The sequence below is a fragment of the Myxocyprinus asiaticus genome, chromosome 35 (genome assembly GCF_019703515.2).
Source record: "Myxocyprinus asiaticus isolate MX2 ecotype Aquarium Trade chromosome 35, UBuf_Myxa_2, whole genome shotgun sequence".
NCBI classification, from domain to species: domain Eukaryota; kingdom Metazoa; phylum Chordata; class Actinopteri; order Cypriniformes; family Catostomidae; genus Myxocyprinus; species Myxocyprinus asiaticus.
The window spans coordinates 18,689,662-18,710,321 of record NC_059378.1 but is presented as its reverse complement, the minus strand read 5'-3'; the positions used below and the strand labels follow the sequence as shown (position 1 = coordinate 18,710,321).

The following is a 20,660-nucleotide window of genomic DNA, read 5'->3' as shown; positions in this document are numbered from 1 at the left end:
TGCTGGTATTTAGCCTACAAAGAGATAAGTACAAGGTAAAGATCAGAGAGCTCTAAACATCTCAACAGCTTGAGTCGGGCCACCTCTTATGGCGGTTAGTGCTCCTGAGATTTTGTGCTGTATAACATAACGGGCAGATGCACTGCCCATAGTCCTGATACTTGCTCCATCTACATGCTCTGGGAACTGTGTGTAGTTTCTCTGAGAAGGTAAACACCTTTCATTTAGGAAAGACACATTTGTAGTTGGCATTCTTTCTTGGTTTCACTGAAGTGCCTTGCTTGGAACACAGAGCTTAGAGTTAGGTTTTGCGCTCTGAGAATAGAGTACGGTTAAAAAAAAAAAAAAAAAAGCAAACACAGCAGGGGTTAAACTCTGAATAATTGAACTTAAGTGATAAACTAGATATGATTATTTGCCCAATAAGGGATTAATGTAGAACAGAAATAAAAAGCAGGTTTAGGTTCTAAATGAATGTGTTGTTTTTGAAGTCAGGGATATTTTAAACATAACAAAAGCCCAAATGAACAGTTATAACCTGCTCTTTATTTAATAAAAAAAAAAAAAAAAGAGCTCAACTTGGAATACTAGGCAATGAATAGACTCATTTGTAGACACAAGCAGGTCAATACATGATGTGTTATGTAATTACAAGATAACAGTAGACTATCAGGAAGATTGGACATTCTGTTATTTTCAGTAAAAGTTAAAATTGTAAAAACAGTTTAAGTATATGAAAAAAAAACAAAAAAAAGAAGGCATAACATTGGCTGCACAAAAGGCCTCACATGAACTGTGGTTGTTATTCACTGTAAGCAAATATTCTACATCTCATTTTTTTATATTGTCTCACTGCTTTAAAGGGATAGTTGACCCCAAAATGGAAATTATCTCATCATTTACTCACCCTCATGCCATCCCAGATGTGTATGACTTTCTTTACTTTGCTGAGCACAAACAAAGATTTTTTGCACAAAGAATGTGAATCGCCAAAAACAAAAGAAGAATGTGAAAGTGAAAGTGGGATTGATCTTCAGAAAAGACATAAATATTGATCTGTCTCTCACCCACTTATCATATAACTTCTGAAGGTATGGATTTACAGTTTTTCTTGATTGCTAACACACATTACTTGAATGTGTACTACGTTTTCTCAAAACCCTAAACACATATCTTGATACTCACACCATCTTGGCCAAACCCTTGACTTTTGACCCAAAAGTAAACATTGTAGTCAAAACCATATTATCTGTCATTGAAACCAAACTTTGCAATCAGATTTCATACAAAACCATCAAATACAAATCAAACTTCTGAATACCCTTTACACACTGCTGGGAGGAATTGAAAAAACTATTATAAACAAGTTTTCATGAACCAATAACTATTACGTGTCCCTGAATTTCAGATATGTTCCACTCCATGAGTTTGACACGATGTGAATCATACAGTCACACAAATACTACAATTGTCCTTCTTACAGGTTGTTTATTTTCCATTCAAACATTCTACAGTACTGCAATTGCTTGCTGACCGATCTTGCTTGTCACTGTAGTGGTCACAGTAATGTACTGTAAGTCACCAGCAAAAATTCACCAAAATGGAATTTGTGGAAAACAAAGGCTAAGAAAACAAGGAAAGAAACAGAGCATTTTCACCTAGGTAAGAGGGTTAGAGTACGCTACAGTACTGTAATAGCAATAACAGTTCATTCTGGGTCAGCATCCTGTCTCCGACCAGGGTCAGGCTAGAGATTTTCATCAACATCACAGGCTATGTTTTCCCTTGCCAAACAATGGGGGAAAATGCCCTGGAATACCTGAGCCATCCCTGACAGGACTCCACAGCAATGTCCCCACAAGCTTCCTCCATGGCTTGGAGAAGGTTGTTCTGTACATAGGGATTTCTGTCGTAGACCTTCCACCGCCATGCAGAGAAGAACTACTCTATCGGATTGAGGAAAGGACTGGTTGTCTTTCAGCTCTGCAAACAAACATCAGTGTTTGACATTGTCACACATTATTGACAATATGAATCCTCAACTTCATGTCATTTTCTTGTATTATCTGCTTCTGCTACTGTAATGCATATAGTTTCATGGTACGTATAGTACAGAAAAGTACAACTTCATAGTATGGTACCTGTTTTCATCCCTGAAAGTCCAGACAATCAAATGCAACACTGAAACGGCTCAGGTTTGGCTGTACTCTCAGCCCAGCTTCCCTCATTGTCATACCGTGTACAACAACATGGTCCATTACAGTAGCACGGATCATATTTGAGATTGTTGTTCTTCTTCCTCTTCCTCTGCCTCTCCCTTGTCCACCTGCTCTCATTCTTACCATTCCTCTGCCTCGTTCTCTGATGTTTGCATCCATGATTCTGAAACACAGGTGAACTTACCTTCTGTTGGGAATTGGCAAAATGGTTTCACGAGAATGGCTTACACTACCAATTTTTGTGTGTTAGCAATCGAGAAAAACTGTAACCACTGGAGTCGTATGGATTACTTTTATACTGCCTTTATGTGCTTTTTGAGCTTCAAAATTTTGGTCACCATTCACTTGCATTTTATGGACCTTCAGAGCTGAGATATTCTACTAAAAATCTTCGTTTGTGTTCAGCATAAGAAAGAAAGTCATACATCTGGGATGGCATGAGGGTGAGTAAATGATGAGAGAATTTTCATTTTTGGGTGAACTATTTCTTTAAGGCTCAGCTTGCTGACTGCAATATCAGACTAATCTGACTAACTGGAGAGGATGTGTGATAAATGCTTTCTTTTGGGTTTGTACAATAAGTCTTTGTGCAGCCTACATTAAAATGTAAGTTTTATATCTGATGCATGTACAAGCATGATATTCATACAGAGGGAGATCAGTGCCCTTGGGCACCTGATTGTCTGAATCAAAGTACTTATACAGTAATGGAGTTACCCAAAAGGAAACTCTTGATATTCGTGAATCAAACCTAAATGATAATTCATGACCTTGAAAAATATGCATGAAAACATTACTTTGAAACTAATGATTACATATTTTAATACCTTTTATTTGATTACACCACTTGACATTTTAAAGCATTAACTGGCTTCGTAGAAAATGTTATTTCTACGAACTTGACACAAAGTACTTTAAACTTTAAAGAGTACTGTACCCTTGACTTTCTTTTTTTTCTATTTTTGAGATGGAGAACTTTTACCTGGCAATAAGTGGCAGTGGTGGGAAAACAGTTTTATATAGTTAAACCTGAAGGATAATCATCTACTAGTACTCAAAACTTAAAAGAAATTACTACATGACTGATATTAATTAAATATGTTTCTCTGAACACAATGAAGAACATAATGAATATTTCATATTCCTTTTTCCCTGCCATTATTTTGATGACTGAGAAAACCCCCATTCCTCAGTGAAGCAAATTTCTTATTAGTTAACATGCAAATATTCAAAACAGTTACTCCTTGGATCTCAATTAATTAAAAACTATAACAACAACACACTTGATTCATCCTTTATTATTCACTAGCTCTCCAGTCATGTGACTTATGCAAAAATATTAAAGATTTCAAAGTATACTTATGTTTTTCAAAAGAATAGGTTTCCTTAGGTTTTATGTTTTGTAATTAAAAACAGGTAATCACAGGAGATGTGCTCACATTAAGCAAATACTTTTATTGGGAATTCATAGAAAATCACAAACAACAGGCACACAATAGAAAAATAGCACACGTACAAATGTTTTTGAGTTTGTAGGGAAAATGAAAGCAACATCCAAGCAGGGTAAAAATCAACATTTAAGATTAAACGTTTAGGCTAAATTCATGGCAGACTCGTAGGAAAATCCATATTTTATAAAGGTTGGTATAAAGATGCATGCTGAGGTAACAACAGTTTTCTATAAAGTCTAAAGTGTTGTTCCTAAAGGGTTGTTGCAGTTAAAAGTGCCTTTTTAAACTGATCTGAATGTGAAAATTGAATTCAAGTGCTCTTCAAAAAAGCTGATCCAGCTTGCAGAAATGCATCAGTACCTACTTGCATATTCAGACACAGACTGCAGCAGACCAGCTAAAAGAATGAACTAAAAAATCAAGAAGGGAAGTTAAGGTTAACTATTCATTCTTGTTATTGTCCATTACAAAGAGAAATACCATGTGCTTTGAGTTGTTAATTACAGAGCTCTAAATCAAGCAAGCTTCATGAGAAATGTAAAAATGAACTGTTAATGGCCAGTGTGATTCAACAAGCCATTAAACCACTTAAAGGGATAGTTCACCCGAAAATGAAAATTCTCTCATCATTTACTCCCCCTAATGCCATCCCAGATGTGTATATCTTTCTTTCTTCAGCAGAACACGAATGAAGATTTCTTTGAAGAATATTTCAGCTCTGTAGGTCCATACAATGCAAGTGAATGGTGATCAGACCTTTGTAGCTCCAAAAATCACATAAAGAAAACATAAAAGTAATCCACACGGCTCCAGTAATTTAATCCACATCTTCAAAAGTGATATGATAGGTGTGGGTGAGAAAAAGACCAATATTTAAACTTTTTTACTATAAATTCTCCTCCCTGCCCAGCAGGTGGCAATATGCACAAAGAATGTGAATCAGCAAAAACTAAAGAAGAAGAGTGGAGATTTAAAGTTAAAAAGGACTTAAATATTGATCTGTTTCTCATCCACACCCATCATATCGCTTCTGAAGACATGGATTTAACCGCTGGAGTCATATGGATTACTTTTAAGCTGCCTTAGTATGCTTTTTGGGCCTTCAAAGTTCTTGTCACCATTCACTTGCATTGTATGGACCTACAGAGCTGCGATATGTTTCTAAAAATCTTCATTTGTTTTCAGCCGAAGAAAGAAAGTCATACACATCTGGGATGGCATGAGGGTGAGTAAATGATGAGAGAATTTTCAATTTTGGGTGAACTATCCCTTTAATAAATGTCCCAACAGATCCTCCTAACAAAGACATGCTGGTGTCCATAAACATTGAGATACTTGAGATTATTTTTATTCCTGAATTCTATTTATATATATATATCTAACAATAATAATTGTAAATATATTGAACAGTTTATAATCTACAGAATATCCTGTTCAAAGTGTTCTAATAACTAATTTTGAGAGCTAGTCCAAGATCACGGCCAAATCACAGATCTTTCACAAGTCAACAACATTTCAACTATATTGATATCTAGTGCCACTCATCAGCTCTGATAGCTGCTTAGAAAAAGCTCTAGTTTTTTATGACAGTTTCCTAGCATTTTAGTTGTGACTTTAGTTGAGAAACATCTAGTAAGTTGAAGGTTAAAGATTATCCTACATTTTGTTTTTGTCATGCTCTGGTTTTTAATACAGCTTAGTACCATGATGAACTGCTGGCTTGTAAGGAGTGCTGCTGGGGAAGATTCCAGTAGTAAAAAGTTTCTATCCCATGATGGCATCTTTGCGGTATGGTTTAGCAGGTGCCGGTCATTTCTCCAGCAGCTTGGCTAAGTTCTGTCGCAGGTCACTCAGGTCATAGATCTTAACATCTAAAGTTTCAATGGCCTTCTGCACTTCACCTTCCACCCTGTTCCGGGCAACTTGGGAGGCAGCTAAAGCCTTCTCTGCTGTTTGCACTTGATTCTCCAGCTCTACATTCTTCACCTCCAGGTCCTAGTGCCAAAGCAAAAAAATCATTATTTCTGTATGACAGTTATATAAAGTTGATCATATTTATACTGTGGGGTCCAAAAGTCTGAGACCACAAGGGAAAATGCTTCAATTTGGCATTTTCTAATTGAATACATTTTTTTCCATTACAAATTAACAAGGTGAATATCACAAATTTGCTTATTTGATTAGTGACCAAAAATCAGTAAAGCATCTTAAACTTTGTTTTTTTTTTTTTATTTCAAGCCATAATGTTTATTTTTCACAATCTAAAACCTTTGTTATTTCTAGGTTCAAATACAATTTTGAATCGCAGAGGTTTAATGTGCTCTCAGATTTTTGATCCCCACAGTAACTTGGTATTAGTAAATTAACTTACCTGCATCCTTTTGCTGGCTTCTTCCCTTTCTTTCTCCAGCTCACTTAAATCTGATTTCTTGCCCTGCAGATTCTTTATTTCCTGTAATTATAATTTCAAATGTCAGTGCATATTCTGTATTATAATATCCATATTAAACAATGGATTTTACACATTGCATTTACTGTGTTTAAAAGGCTTCAGGAAGTTGATTCACATGGGTTGCTGCAGTAAAAATACTGAAAATGGAAGCGACCATCATGACTACGTTTATATGGACACCAGAAGCCGTTTATAGTGAGAGCTGCTTAAGGCTCAAAATTGTTGAATGCATTTACATGGACTATGTTACCGGCATTCTGTTTACTCCCGTATACATGTGGCTCGGTCAGTCAGTAGCTTTCTCCACAGCAACATAATTTCAACATAGTTGTTGTTGTGTTTGCTTCCTTAACTTTCTGTTGCGACCTGCAGCGGAATTGCACTGCAACAGTGGTTTCCCTCATGTACGAGCACAAATACGCAAACGTGAGGTACCATCGATACACTGGTGTGTATAAATGGATAAAGTTTATAGTGTATGTGCTTTTCCCACTGTACTCCCAGAAATGTTGAATTCTTTCCTCTGTGTTGACTTGTTATTGGGTTCCCTCCTATGACGTTTGTTATCCGGTCTGTTCATGCACATGCATATTCTTCAAAAACATGTACAAATTTTTTAATGTTTACATGGCCACATAAACCTCGTTCTTTGGGAGAAACCAATGCGTGTTAAATCGCTTTCTCTTATTCCCTTAAGCAGCATAAGTAAAACCGGTGTTCTCGTTTACAAGATGTTTCAGAATGCCGCTTTCTGCAAAAACCCTGGAATAAACAGTTTTCTTAAGTGCATGTAAACATGGTCATTGTGTCGTGTCGACAGTGATAGTGTCAAAGCTGTGCGTCAGCACAAAATATTCGCCCACCATGGACCAATCAGCTGTGAGCTTGAGGCTAGAATTAACCAACAGTATTTTCAATGGAAATACTGATTTCGAATGGGCTATTCTAAAATAGAGAAACCTATACATAATGTTACAACTGCATATACATTTGGTTGAAAACAAAAGATGAGAAATGCATGAAAAACATGAGGGTGTGTAAATGACAGAATTTTCATTTTTGGGTGAACTATCCCTTTAAGTATAAAACAAAAGTACAATAGCAATCAATTCATGATATTTAAAAAAAAAAAAAATAAAAAAAACCTTTCAGATGTATAGTGAAAATAAAGTGGTTGGAGTAGCTCTGCAGTGTTTTAAATATAAAAACGGGGTGTCCGTTATCAGGGGCTTGCACTGTTGAGGTAGATTTGATGCGTCACCCTACGCAACACAGTGTACAAAGTGCAAAGGAGTTTTTTGCTGTGTGATTCAGCACAATTATTACAATGTTATTGAGCTAAACATTACCTCATCTTTAGCTTTTATAAGAGCCTCCATCTCTGCCATAGACTGTGTGAGATCTTCGCCGCCCCTCTCACTGGAGGCAGAAACCCCGCTCTGAGCCTCCAGCTCTGCAACCTGAAACCAACAGATTACATCTATTCCAAGTGCTCTCACCAATCCCAGGACAAATTCTAAGACTCTAATGTATAAAATATGACATAAATGGAAAATGGTGAATTTCCTTGAAAAGTAAGTACCAGTAGTTTGCATCCCTGTCCATATTTTCAATATTTTGTTGTCATTTAGGGGTAAATGTGGTTGAGCATACAATGACTTGTGACAGTTCTTCCTTTAAGGAGATGATATGATTGACTTCAAAAACTGGGTCTACAGAACTGTCCTGCCCAAGAATCGCTGTGTTCTCCAGTGGTGTTACATTCCACACAGTCATTTACTCAGTGACTGAGCTTCTCATCTTCTGAGGTTGCTGTAATTTACAGGCAACTCTACAATCATGCTAACCCCAGAGGGAAAATAATAAACCAGGCCATCACTGCACAGGAGCTTTTAGCACTGTCACAACTCACAGCCATTTTTCCTGTTTGTGTTGGAGAGAAACTTAGCGGTCTCATTTTCCCCACGGTCATTTGTCTTTCCTACGTTCTGGGCGATGAAGGCGCATTGTCTTTTTCTATAAAAATCCTTCTATGCAGTCTCCTAAGACCTGAACTACATATGTCACCTGGCTGATGTTTGGTCTAAAAGCCCTTCAAAATGTTTTTTGTTTGAAACATTATACATAATCATACATAAATAATTCTGAGTGCTAAAGGGAAATATTCAGTTAGCTTGAGCAACTGCCAAAACAAATTGTTAACATATGTGAACATTTAAATATTGAAGTAAAAAAAAGCACCATTAGTGAAGACTTAAATCTCCCAAACCAATTAAAAACATTTAACAGAATCATTGGCTGTAAGTAGTATATGTTTATCCATACAGCCATACACAGACATCCTATGCGCATTCATAAATGACCTATGAGAAAACTCAGACGTTTTATTAGCCACACTCAAGAGCCTGCCGTGATATCACTCAACATTCCTCACCTGTTCTCGGAGTCGGTCGGTTTCTTCCTGATACTCGGCTAATTGTTTTTTCCATTGTTCAATGTTGTTGTTAGCTTCGTGAAGAGCTGCAACCAATTTAGCGTTGCTGTCCCGTAGGGAAAAAAGCTCGACATCAGATTTTCTCTCACATATTGACCTGTAGATAAACAAACATCTGGGTTTCAGTAACAATCTGATTATTTATTAGTCCAATATATTTTGGTCCAACATACACGGATGGTATTTGAAATGCAACATTTCTTTTCTGTTACCTTAAAGCATTAGTTCATCCAAAAATGAAAATTCTGTCATCATTTACTCACTCTCAAGTTGTTCCAAACAAGTTTTGGAAATTAGCTTTTCCATTAAGGTCCTATATTTGCCAACTGTATTTGATTTTCGGAGGCATTTTTTACCTTTATGTGGCCATAATTTTTTCTAACCATTTAAAACAAATTGTATGTAATGGGTTTGGCAAATACTTCAATTCAATTGATTCATTAGTACAAATTCTCAAGGTTGAGAATTTATTACTCTTACCCTAATAATTAAATCAACCATCAATTCATATATACCATAAGTATAACTAGGACTATAATATTACATTAAGAATGATTTCAGATGTTACAAATAAAAAGCCCCCATTGAATTTCAGGGGCATTTTTGGTGGCTTTTTTTTGCCACAAGCACCCCTAAATGTTTGTTCCAAACCCGTATGACAGTTTTTCCCCCCAGGAAACACAAAAGGAGATGTTAGGCAGAATGTTAGGGACCGACAGCCTCAGCCACAACAGCCTCAATGTCAAAATTCTTCACAATTACTCCTCGTGTGTTCCTTGAAAGAAAGTCATAAAGGTTTGGAACAACGTGAGGGTGAGTAAATAACAGAATTTTCATTTTTTCAAGAAGATAATCAGACAGGTAGCATGCAAAAGATTACAGACATGCTCTTTCAGATTTGAGAGTTAAAGGTGAAGTGTAATTTCTTTGATGTTACGATACTTGCATTGATACGTTGTTTTCTTAACAGTGTAAACACTGTGGCTCTGTGTTTTCAACATTACTCTGTTTGTTTGACATGTCAACCAATGGCGTGAGTTTGCGGAGAGACTACCTATTTGTCCGATCAATGTCAGATGGTTCGGGGCTTTATACATTTTTTATCAGCTGAACCTGTTGGTGTTTAAAGTTTTAATCAAGATAGTTTGTTTTTCCCTCTCTACCAAACAATCATGTGAACCGATTCCATTAATGCTAAACTCACATATTGATGTTTCCTCTTAAAGTGATATCTTCCAAAACATGTACAGTAAGCTTTGTAGAATTTAGCATTCAAGCTCTTTTATTGTAGTGTGATCATAATGAGTTGTATAAATGGATGTTATTTGACCATAAGGCCACTGAACGGGCTTTGTGTGGCTCAGTATTTAATTTAAAGCAATCATCAGATGCTAAACACAGCTATATATCCAATGCTTTATGCTTGAATCTGTAGAATATTTTATATTAAACTCACTTACCCAGTTACCCCAGAAAACTACTGAGGTGGAAGAGTATGTCAGGCGGATTGATTAGATCAACATGCATATGAGTAAGGCAGATTCAGTAAGGTCATACAACAGTGAAACAACACGTGCACCTACTGTGTCCCATAAGAAAATGTGTGGCTAATTAAAAGGCAAAATACATCTAATAAATAGTTTTTTTTATTTTTTTTTAAATAAATGCTTTTTGTCCAACTATAATGTCAACATAGACAAAGATATGCATTGGCTATATTTGTCATTACACTTATCAAAAAGTATCGTGGCTGCACAAAGGTATCAGATGGTAACACCATGGTACTCTGATATATACTATGGTACTTTGATATATACTTTGATACACTGATCAGCCACAACATTAATACCACTGACAGGTTTAGTGAATAACATATATTATTTTGTTACAATGGCACCTGTCAAGGGGTGGGATATATTAGGCAGCAAGTGAACAGTCAGTTCTTGAATTTCATGTGTTGGAAGCAGAAACATGGGCAAGCGTAAGGATCTGAGCGACTTTGACAAGGGCCAAATTGTGATGGCTAAACGACTGGGTCAGCGCATCTCCAAAATGGCAGGTCTTGTAGGGTGTTCCCGGTATGCAGTGGTTAGTACCTACCAAAAGCGGTTCAAGGAAGGACAACCGGTGAACCGGAGACAGGGTCACGGGTGCCCAAGGCTCATTGATGCACGTGGGGAGCGAAGGCTAGCCCGTCTGGTCCGATCCCACAGAAGAGCTACTGTACCACAAACTGCTGAAAAACTTAATGCTGGCCATGATAGAAAAGTGTCAGAACACATAGTGCTGCATATGGGGCTGCGTAGCCACAGACCGCTCAGAGTACCCATGCTGACCCCTGTCCACCACCGAAAGCGCCTACAATGGGCACGTGAGTGTCAGAACTGGACAATGGAGCAATGGAAGGTGGCCTGGTCTGATGAATCACGTTTACTTATAGATCACGTGGATGGCCAGGTGCGTGTGTGTCGTTTACCTGGGGAAGAGATGGCAGCAGGATGCACCATGGGAAAAAGGCAGACCGGCGGAGGCAGTGTGATGCTCTGGACAATGTTCTGCTGGGAATCCTTGGGTGCTGGCATTCATGTGGATGTTACTTTGACACGTACCACCTACCTAAAGATTGTTCCAGACCACATGCACCCCTTCATGGCAACGGTATTCCCTGATGGCAGTGGCCTCTTTCAGCAGAATAATGCGTCCTGCCACACTGCAAAAATTGCTCAGGAATGGTTTGAGGAACATTACAGAGAGTTCAAGGTGTTGACTTGGCCTCCAAATTCCCCAGATCTCAATCCGATTGAGCATCTACAGGATGTGCTGGACCAACAAGTCTGATCCATGGAGGCCCCACCTCGCAACTTACAGGACTTAAAGGATCTGCTGCTAATGTGTTGTTGCCAGATACCACAGGACACCTTCAGAGGTCTTGTGGAGTCCATGCCTTGACAGGTCAGAGCTGTTTTGGCAGCACGAGGGGGACCTACACAATATTAGGCAGGTGGTTTTAATGTTGTGGCTGATTGGTGTACATAGTATACTGTATGATTAACATATTCAGTACCATATTATTAACATGTTACTCCAAAGAATACAATAGCAAATTTTTGTGTACCCATTCTACGAAAAAACATTTCCGTTAGATAATTCCATTATAAGAAAAGTGGGGGATAATAAAATGTGTGTTCATAAATGTAAGATGTGGATTTGATGGGTTTTTGGGAGATCTGAATGTTTTACCCTTCAGAAAGCATCTTTCTCATCTGCTCTTTCTCCATGGACAGCTCCATATCAGCACTCTTGCTGCGAAACAATTTATCCTCACCGGAGCCATTGACACCGAGCAGCGGAGGAGAGTGGCGATCCACAGACAATGCCTGTATTACGGATACAAGATGGGTTGCATTAAGGACAATAACTGTCTAGCAAAAGCTTTGGGAAGGACAATATCTTGGCTAGTATGTCAATATTGGCCAATATTAACATTTCATTCAAGTATTATCAGCATTATCCTGACTAGGCCAATACTGGAAGCAGATATTATAACAGCTTAATTCAGATGATTTCAGATAAAAACAAGGAAACCATGTGAAATATTCTGTATCTATCTATCCATAATATTTTATATGTAAGGGATAATATACTGTCAGCCGGTTGTTATCGCACAATAAACCCCAACAGGGTGATCAGGACCCTGACGCAGGGGCCTCGTATCACCCTGAAGGGGTTTATTTTGCGATAACCGGCTGGAGGTACATTATCCCGCTTATTACAAGGCTACTAACCAAATAAATAAATAAATAAAAGGACATAAAATATTGATTTGTGCTGAAATTATTTTATAAGCTTACTTGAAGAGATAATGCAGGAGAAAATGCTCGCAGAACCCAGAAGAGCGGTCTGATACGTGAATGTGCGGTTGTTACAGAGCAATATCACACCACTAGATGGTGCCATTGGCCAACCAGAAACGAGTATTCCAGACAGCCGTGTAATAATTTGATATAATGTACATATTGTGCAAGACCAGTTACACTTTTACAACTGTATTTACTAACAGGTGCAACTTACAAATCACCATGTTCATATAATCTTACAAGAGCAGCATGAACTCTCCATATGACTGAATAACCGAAGTAAAGCCTCTTTACGATTCTCACGACAGTAATGAACATTGCCTGAACTATAGTGAGTAAAACAAATATAAAAAAAACCATGGTCTTATCACGACTGACATGGCATCATTTAATAAACGAGTCCAATAAAAGCATTGGTGCCAGACAGTGGCTTTGAATGTATTTTAAATTTTTAACTGAGAGTAGAGTACAGCATTTTGGTCACACACAGACCACAAAACTGATAGGAGCAAATCCGTATCGCTGTTCTTAAATGCAGCCACTGGCTTTGCTGATTTGATGCTTCACAGTCCATGGCCACATTTGAAATATCAGACTAATCCAGTTAGCACACATTTTCCATTAAACACCACACTTTTTTTTTTTTAAACAACACACTCTTAATTTATTTGTTTGAAGAAAATCTTGAGCAGTCTTTTCTGCATGTGTGACTGAATAGGCCATGAGGCAACATATGGCGTTGTTCTCTGAATAAAATTTGAAAGAACATCAGTTGATTTCAACCTGCTGTTTTTTTAACTTGACTAAGCCAGAAAAGTACTTCGAAAAGAACTCTGCGGTTTTGCTTGCTCTTTACAACACAGAAAGCCCAGCCTTGGATTTTCAGGCATGTACTGTGGTGTTTCTGTGGAGCAATATTACCCTGCACTCAGAAAAGCTTGTATAATTCATCACTTTCAAATTCGGTATTCCTCAAAGGAAGTTGTTCTATTTCCAATCCGACCACTCAGGACGATGACTCATTTGCCTTCTCTGTAGCGGCTTGCTGCAAAAGTAAAGAGCTTGAGATGGAGCTCTCCTTGTGTTTAATATATTAAAAGGAGAGCCAGAGGAATCAAAGAGAAGACAACTCCACTGCACAATCTTCAATAATATATCTTGCATTTCTGCATTTTTAATGATGGAATTATTTTGTTTTATTTTTAATCTTACAGATTCCCAACACATTATCCATTATCATGAATTGAGGCTTTTTGCTTCACAGACCACAAAAAACAATACTGGACTTTTGCAAAACTATCAGAAAGAGCACTAATAAAACGCCCATCTCTCAAATATCTTTAAGAGCCCATGAAACTGCTTAATGAGTGTAGTTTTCTTTCCTGTGTTGATATTATTTCCTATTGAAACAGGAAGTTGGGGTGGGACATATCAAAGGGCTCATCCCTTTGTTTAAAAATAGCCAATAGCTTTCAGTTTACATTAGTGCAGCACCAATCAGAAAATCTGAGGCCGATATGGATCACCAATATTTTAACATTGTGATCGTTCGAGATCACCAATATTTATTTTTAAAGTGCTCTATGCCACAATTTTACAAGTATTATTCTGCAGTAATACACTGCGATATTCCATTCAATTTACATCAATTGTGTTAAAAGCTCACAGTTTACTCATATTGTGAACTAATTGCCAAAAATTGGTCTCATTTTCTCAGAACCCCCCCCCCAAAGAAAAATGTAACTGTTTACAATCTTATGATGAATAGAATAATAAAAAATGTTTTTTGTTGTCCTAATTTTGTAAGCATGCAATTCTGGTTCTGTTGACTCCATCTCCCTCCAGAGAGTCTAATTTAGTCCATTAGATGGCAGCAATTTCTAGATTTTTTTTTTCCTCTATCACCTTCCATCACAAAATGCCAATCTGAAATGTAGGTGGCACTCTAACGCATTTTAGCCCTCACAGATGCGCTCATCCATAGACATTGTCCAATTTTCAGTTCACGCTCCACCCCCAATGCTTCATTAAATATCTTGGCCTCTGAGTGGACTAGAAGCTCAATCTATCATTAGAAAGTGGAGATACTCCACTTTGCGATGATGTATACCACTTTATCATCAATAATCGATAACATCTTTCCGATGAATTGTTTAGCATGCTTTTCCTGCTGGACCGCATATTTTGTTCTGGGCATCTAAGATATAACATTAGATTATTCACACAAGCAAGCTCACAGACAAGTAAAAACTGGCAAAAGCAGATATAAAGTTTAGATATTTGGGGCTTACAGCAATAGTGATCGGTGCATATAAGAGATGTTTGTATTTGTTGTCTTTCAGAAATCATATTTCACTTTGTGATTCTTTTAAAAATCTTTTAAACGCTGTATTTAGGGCAACAAAACTGTACAGTCGCATTTCTGAGAATGAGAGCTTTCATTTGATATATGATTTGTCTATTTACATGCTATTTGAAAGATATTCATATTAATATTTCAACCACATGACCTCTGGCACTGATTTGCAACACGAAGGTTTTCAGGCCTTATTTTGTTATTTTATGTAACAAATACATTAGTGATGGTTATCTATGAAAAGCAAAACTTTTTTTGCTACATAGTGCCCCCTTTTGGACCCACCAGTGGGTCTGCAGAGTTGAAGAGGTTAAATTGAAAACAGTTACGAATAGTTCTGTTGTCATTATCAAAGATCATTGCGACATACTGGAAACCAGTAAACACCAGAGATACGTTCAAAACAGCAGCAACACACAATGCAGTGTTTTCAGTATATGAGCGACCGGCTTCACACTTTCATTTTAAAGTGTAAAGCATATGCAGATTATATATTTGTTGAATTAAATCGTAGCCTTTTGTGGTTTAATGGACCCATTTCACAAAATGCAATGATGTGTTTCCATCTTATTTTGCAGCGTTCAGACCGTTGTCATCTAAAATTTACAACTCATTTTCTTAAGTTTACAACTCAAATTTTTGTAGTTAACACTACAGCCATCAAAAAAAAAATATATATATTTTTTTTAAAATCACATTAATCATAAAATCTATTTTGCCGGAGCAAAGCAGAGATGACAGCAGATGAGCAGAGGATGTGCGTGACAGGGCTTTATGACAGTATACCAAACATGGAACAAAAACCTTTTAAGCAACACATCAAACTGTTTTATTATACTAAAATATCTTTCAGGACAAATAATTATTTTCCAGGACATTTAGGTATTGTTCTAATTTTCCATGACTTTTCCATGACTGAAAAACTGCATTGCAAAATTCCAGGTTTTTTAGGATGCGTGGCAACCCTGGAATATCGGCTGATCGCGATCGGTGGACGTTCGATTAATGCATCCCTAGTTTACATCACAGCCATGAACCATGCTTTGCTACTTGCTATTACTAGTCAAATGTAAGTAGCATCAGAGGGAGGAACATTCTCATTAGAGACTATTTTACTGGACAAAAATGTGGATATGCCCATGAGTGCAAGATGTCATCAATATTTTTTTGTTTTCTCTGAAGAGAAACACTAAATTTAAACCATTCACACTAACTGTCCCTCACGGTGAAACACACCACAAACATTGACTCTAACAACGGAATCCATTGCCATTTTCAAAAACTGACTGAAAACACACCTCTTCTGGGAACACTTGACTACCTAACTACAGGGTTCCCACTCTTTTCAATGCACAATTTTCCAGAACATTTACAGGACATTTTATGTGTCCAACAAGTGTAATATGAAAGCAAAAACACATGCTTCCATTTAAATTGTGGTTTTATTTTGACGTTTCTGTGTGTTTTTGTTCTTAATATCTCACCTCCAGATAAGCAGTTCGCTACATGGCCCAGTGTGATAATTCCTATAAAGCTGTGATTTAATTAAATAAATACATAGTCTGTATGTGCTGCGCACTTCAAAGTGATCTGCTCTCTTTTATCTCGCACACACAAGAGCACGCGTGATGATCACGATGAGGAGTTTTTAAGTGTATAAACGGCCAGCTTTGCACATTCATTTTGATGCACACATCACTTGCAGATTATATTTTGTAAATTAAATCACAGACTTTTGCTGCTTAATTGCCACACTAGGACATATCGCAATTTCTATTTGATTAACTGTGCATTCAAAATTTGTTTGCCCAAATACATTGTATTCCTTGACATTGCGTTTTATAGCTAATGCAATTTTTATGACTAGATTCCATGATTCAGTCCGTGTGTGAAGGCAAATCACCACGCTACCAACTCAGGGTGTGAACTCATATATAAAAAAAAAAAAAAAAAATCAGTGGTCCGACTGTCACAGTCAAATGTTTTTGTGGTTAACAACAGCAATGTTGGAACGAAAAAATCATATTTCGTACTATACAATACTTAAACTATTTCGTTGTAGCAAAGCAGAGATGACAGCAGATGAGTAGAGAAAGTACGTGACAGAGATTCGTTCATGACAGTTAACATCTGACGTTGTTTCACAATGCGCAGCCGCCGGCAGTGACAAAATGACACAAATTTGTGTAGTTGACTTCTATTCCAAGTTCCAAATCGTTACTATGTTATTATACATGTAATAAAAAACCTTTTAGCAACACAGTCAAACAGTTTTATTAAACTAAACATTTTCCAGGACAAATTATTTTTTTCCAGGACATTTAGGTATTCTTCTAATTTTCCATGACTGGAAAGCTGCACTGCAAAATTCCAGTTTTTCCAGGACACAGGGGAACCCTGAACTAGCCTTTTTGCACTTACACATCTGCTCTAGGGTTGTGCTACTCTTGTAATGTGTATCGTGTTCTCTCTTGCATTGATTGTTTATGCTTGCATAATTCTCATTTGTAAGTCAGTTTGGATAAAAACTGCAATCTGCAATATGAATAAATGTAAATGTTTTATGAGCATGCTAGAATATAGCTTGTTTCAAAGCTAATATACATGGATTAAAAGCTAAAAAAAACTGTTTTGTGAGCTGCACTGGGGACACAGGTGTGTCAGTGCATATGGAAACAGATACAGATGGTAATTTGAAAGCTTACCGGAGACAGCTTAGAGAGAAACATTCCCATCATTAGAGCAGAAGCCACGAAGAGAAAGAAATAAGATTTAGTGAAAATTATCCAGATTTATTTATATATATTTTCCCCACATATTTATACAGTACTGTGCAAAAGTCTTAGGCACATAAGATGCTTCACAAAAACATTTGTCTTAAGATGGTTATTTATATGTTCAGCTTTAGTATGTCAATAGGAAATATAAATGTGAAGACTCTCAGACATTAATTTTGCAAACAGAACAGAAGAACAGATGGCATGGTCCCCACAAAGCCCCCCACTGAATATTGAGTCAGTCTGGGACTACAAGAAGAGACAGAAGCAATTGAGACAGCCGAAATAGATAGAAGAACTGTGGCAAATTCTCCAAGAAGCTTGGAACATCCTATCTGCCAACAACCAAGAAAAACTGTATCCAGGTGTACCTAGGAGAATTGGGTCTGTTTTGAAGGCAAAGGTGGTCACACCAAATATCGATTTAGCTTTTTTTATGCTTACTGAACTTTGTATGACGTTAATTGACAAATTAAAACTATTTATGGCATTATTTTTGAAGACATCCTCACTATGCAACATTTTTCACAAGTGCCTAAAACTTTTGCACAGTACTATAAATACATTCATTTCATATATAGCTATAATAAGTACAGTGGCAAGAAAAAGTATGTTATGTTAACCCTTTGGAATTAGCTGGTTTTCTGCATTAATTGTTCATAAAATTTGATCTCATGTTCAAAGTCACAAGTATAGACAAACACAATGTGCTTAAGCTAACAACACACAAACAATTATAATCTTTCATGTCTTTATTGAACAAGTTCCATTAAACATTCACAGTAATGTGGAAAAAGTGAACCTTTGGATGTAATAATTGTTCGATCCTCCTTTGGCAGCAATAACCTCAACCAAGCGTTTCCTGTAGCTGTGGATTAGACCTGCACAACGTTCAGAAGGAATTTGACCATTCTTCCTTACAAAACTGCTTCAGCTCAGCCATATTCTTAGGATGTCTGGTGTGAACAGCTCTCGAGGTCATTCCAAAGAGGGGGTTAAGGTCTAATATCTAAACTCTTCGAGATGACTTTGTAACCCTTTCCAGCTTTATGCAAAGCAACAATTCTTGAACGTAGGTCTTCTGAGATCTCTTTTTTAAGAGGTATGGTCCACATCAACAGATGCTTCTTGTGAATAGCAAACTCAAAATGTTTGAGTGCTTTTTTTATAAGTTAAAGTAGCTCTAATCCACACCTCCAATCTCATTTCATTAATTGGATGCCAGGTGTGCCAACTCCTGACTCTAATTAGCTTTTGTTGTTATTAGTTAAAAAAGATTGTGTTTGTTCATTATTGTAACTAAGATGAAGATCAAACCAGATTTTAAGACAAATGTATACATAAATGCAGGTAATTCCAAAGGGTTCAGTTGCATACTTTCTCTTGGCACTGTAGGTTGAAAGTAGACATGATGGCACAGACATCAGTTAACTGAAGCATTATTTTGGTGCTTGCTTAATAGGAAAGCACCACTATTACTATTGTGCATACCTAGGGTAAGGTATCTGAACAAACCCCTAACCCTTGGTATTTTTTCTGATTAACAATTTTTATTGATTCACATAAATGTACCTCATAGAGCAAAACATATATACATAGAATCAAACTTAACCCCAACTATTACTCCTCCCCCTCCCAATCCCACCCTAACCCCAGCAACTTAAAAGTGGTCTTAAATGACACACGTATGCACACACATAAAAAAATAAAAATAAAAAATACATAAAAATAAACAAACAAATAAAATAAAAAGAATAAACAACAACAACAACAACAACAATAAATCACACATCCACAAATGACAAATACCTGCCCCATTTCTCCATGAACACTTTATACCTCCCCGTTCCTCTGAAAGTAACTTCCTCAAAGGCCGCCACCCTTCCCATCTCCGAGCACCACTCCTGAAAGGAGGGTGCTCCAGCCAACCTCCAGCCCCTCAAAATGATCTGCCTGGCAATCATGACACTGGTTAAGACCCAATTCTTTGTGTGTCTACTTACAATGTCAATGACCGCCCCATCACCCAAGATACAGAGTCTGGGGCAGAATAATACCTGAATACCTAACACCTCACATACCAGACTCTGCACCTTTAACCAAAACTTTTGAATTTCCACACACCCCCAAAAGACATGGGTTAAATCTCCATACTCTGATTGGCATCTCCAGCAGGTGGGTGTGTCTTTAAGACCAAGCCTATACAGAGGGGATCCAATAGAACCGATGTAAAATCTTGAATTGTATAAGGCGCACCCTTGCATCTCTAGATGCAGTCTTTGTTTTTTTTTTTAAATCCTAGCCCATTCTCCCTCCTCCAATTCCAGGTCTACATCTTTCTCCCACAATCTCTTGAGAGTGGTTGAGACTCTGTCCCCCAGACTCTGAATTAATAAGGAGTAATACATTGATGTCTCATGACCTTTTCCAAAAGCAGAAATCACCTCTCCCAGAGTATCTGCCGCGCTAGGGGGTGTATGCTATTTCCAAAAATAGTACAGAGCAAGTGTCGTAGCTGAAGATACCTAAAAAACAGATCTGGGGATCCCAAAATATTGAACCAAATTTTCAAAAGGATCTCATCACACCACTCTCATAAACATCACCGAGTGTATTAACCCCCCTCACAATCCACTCAGACTCAGTCCACTGGACTTATTAATGCATAGTTTGGGGTTTAGCCATAGGCTCGAGGCAACATTCAGATAAATATCTGAATTAAACATTCTAGACACTTTTGTCCATACTGAGTGCAAATGTGAAATAACGGGGTGTGATTTAACTTCTCTGGTTAGTTTGATGGAAAGACTTTGCAATGGCAAAATAGGGGCAAGAAATTCTTGTTCAATGCAAAACCAGGGAGAGGTTCTCTCAGGTGGAAGCGACCAATGAGCCAAATGTCTGAGACCGAATGCATGATAATAAAACAGAATCTTGGGTAAGCCTAACCCACCTTTGTCCATCGGCCTATGTAACTTATTAAAATGTAACCTGGCACGCTTACCATTCCAAATGAAGGACTTTGCTATGCTTTCAAATTGCCTGCAAATAAGA

The 20,660-nt window shown here is 37.4% G+C and overlaps 1 protein-coding gene across 2 annotated transcripts in view; it reads right to left on the bottom strand.

Moving 5' to 3' along the window:
* Positions 1 to 3,659: 3,659 nt before the first annotated feature.
* LOC127426564 (homer protein homolog 3-like) overlaps positions 3,660 to 20,660 on the bottom strand; it is a 49,218-nt gene continuing 32,217 nt past the window's right edge. For both annotated transcript variants that reach the window (XM_051673455.1, XM_051673456.1), the window contains 5 exons: positions 11,857 to 11,993; positions 8,557 to 8,713; positions 7,472 to 7,582; positions 6,042 to 6,122; positions 3,660 to 5,665 (listed from right to left, as the gene is read on the bottom strand). In XM_051673455.1, coding sequence (XP_051529415.1) covers positions 5,480 to 5,665; positions 6,042 to 6,122; positions 7,472 to 7,582; positions 8,557 to 8,713; positions 11,857 to 11,993 — 672 coding nt within the window. In that variant the 3' untranslated portion in view covers positions 3,660 to 5,479. The remainder of the gene's footprint in view (positions 5,666 to 6,041; positions 6,123 to 7,471; positions 7,583 to 8,556; positions 8,714 to 11,856; positions 11,994 to 20,660) is intronic.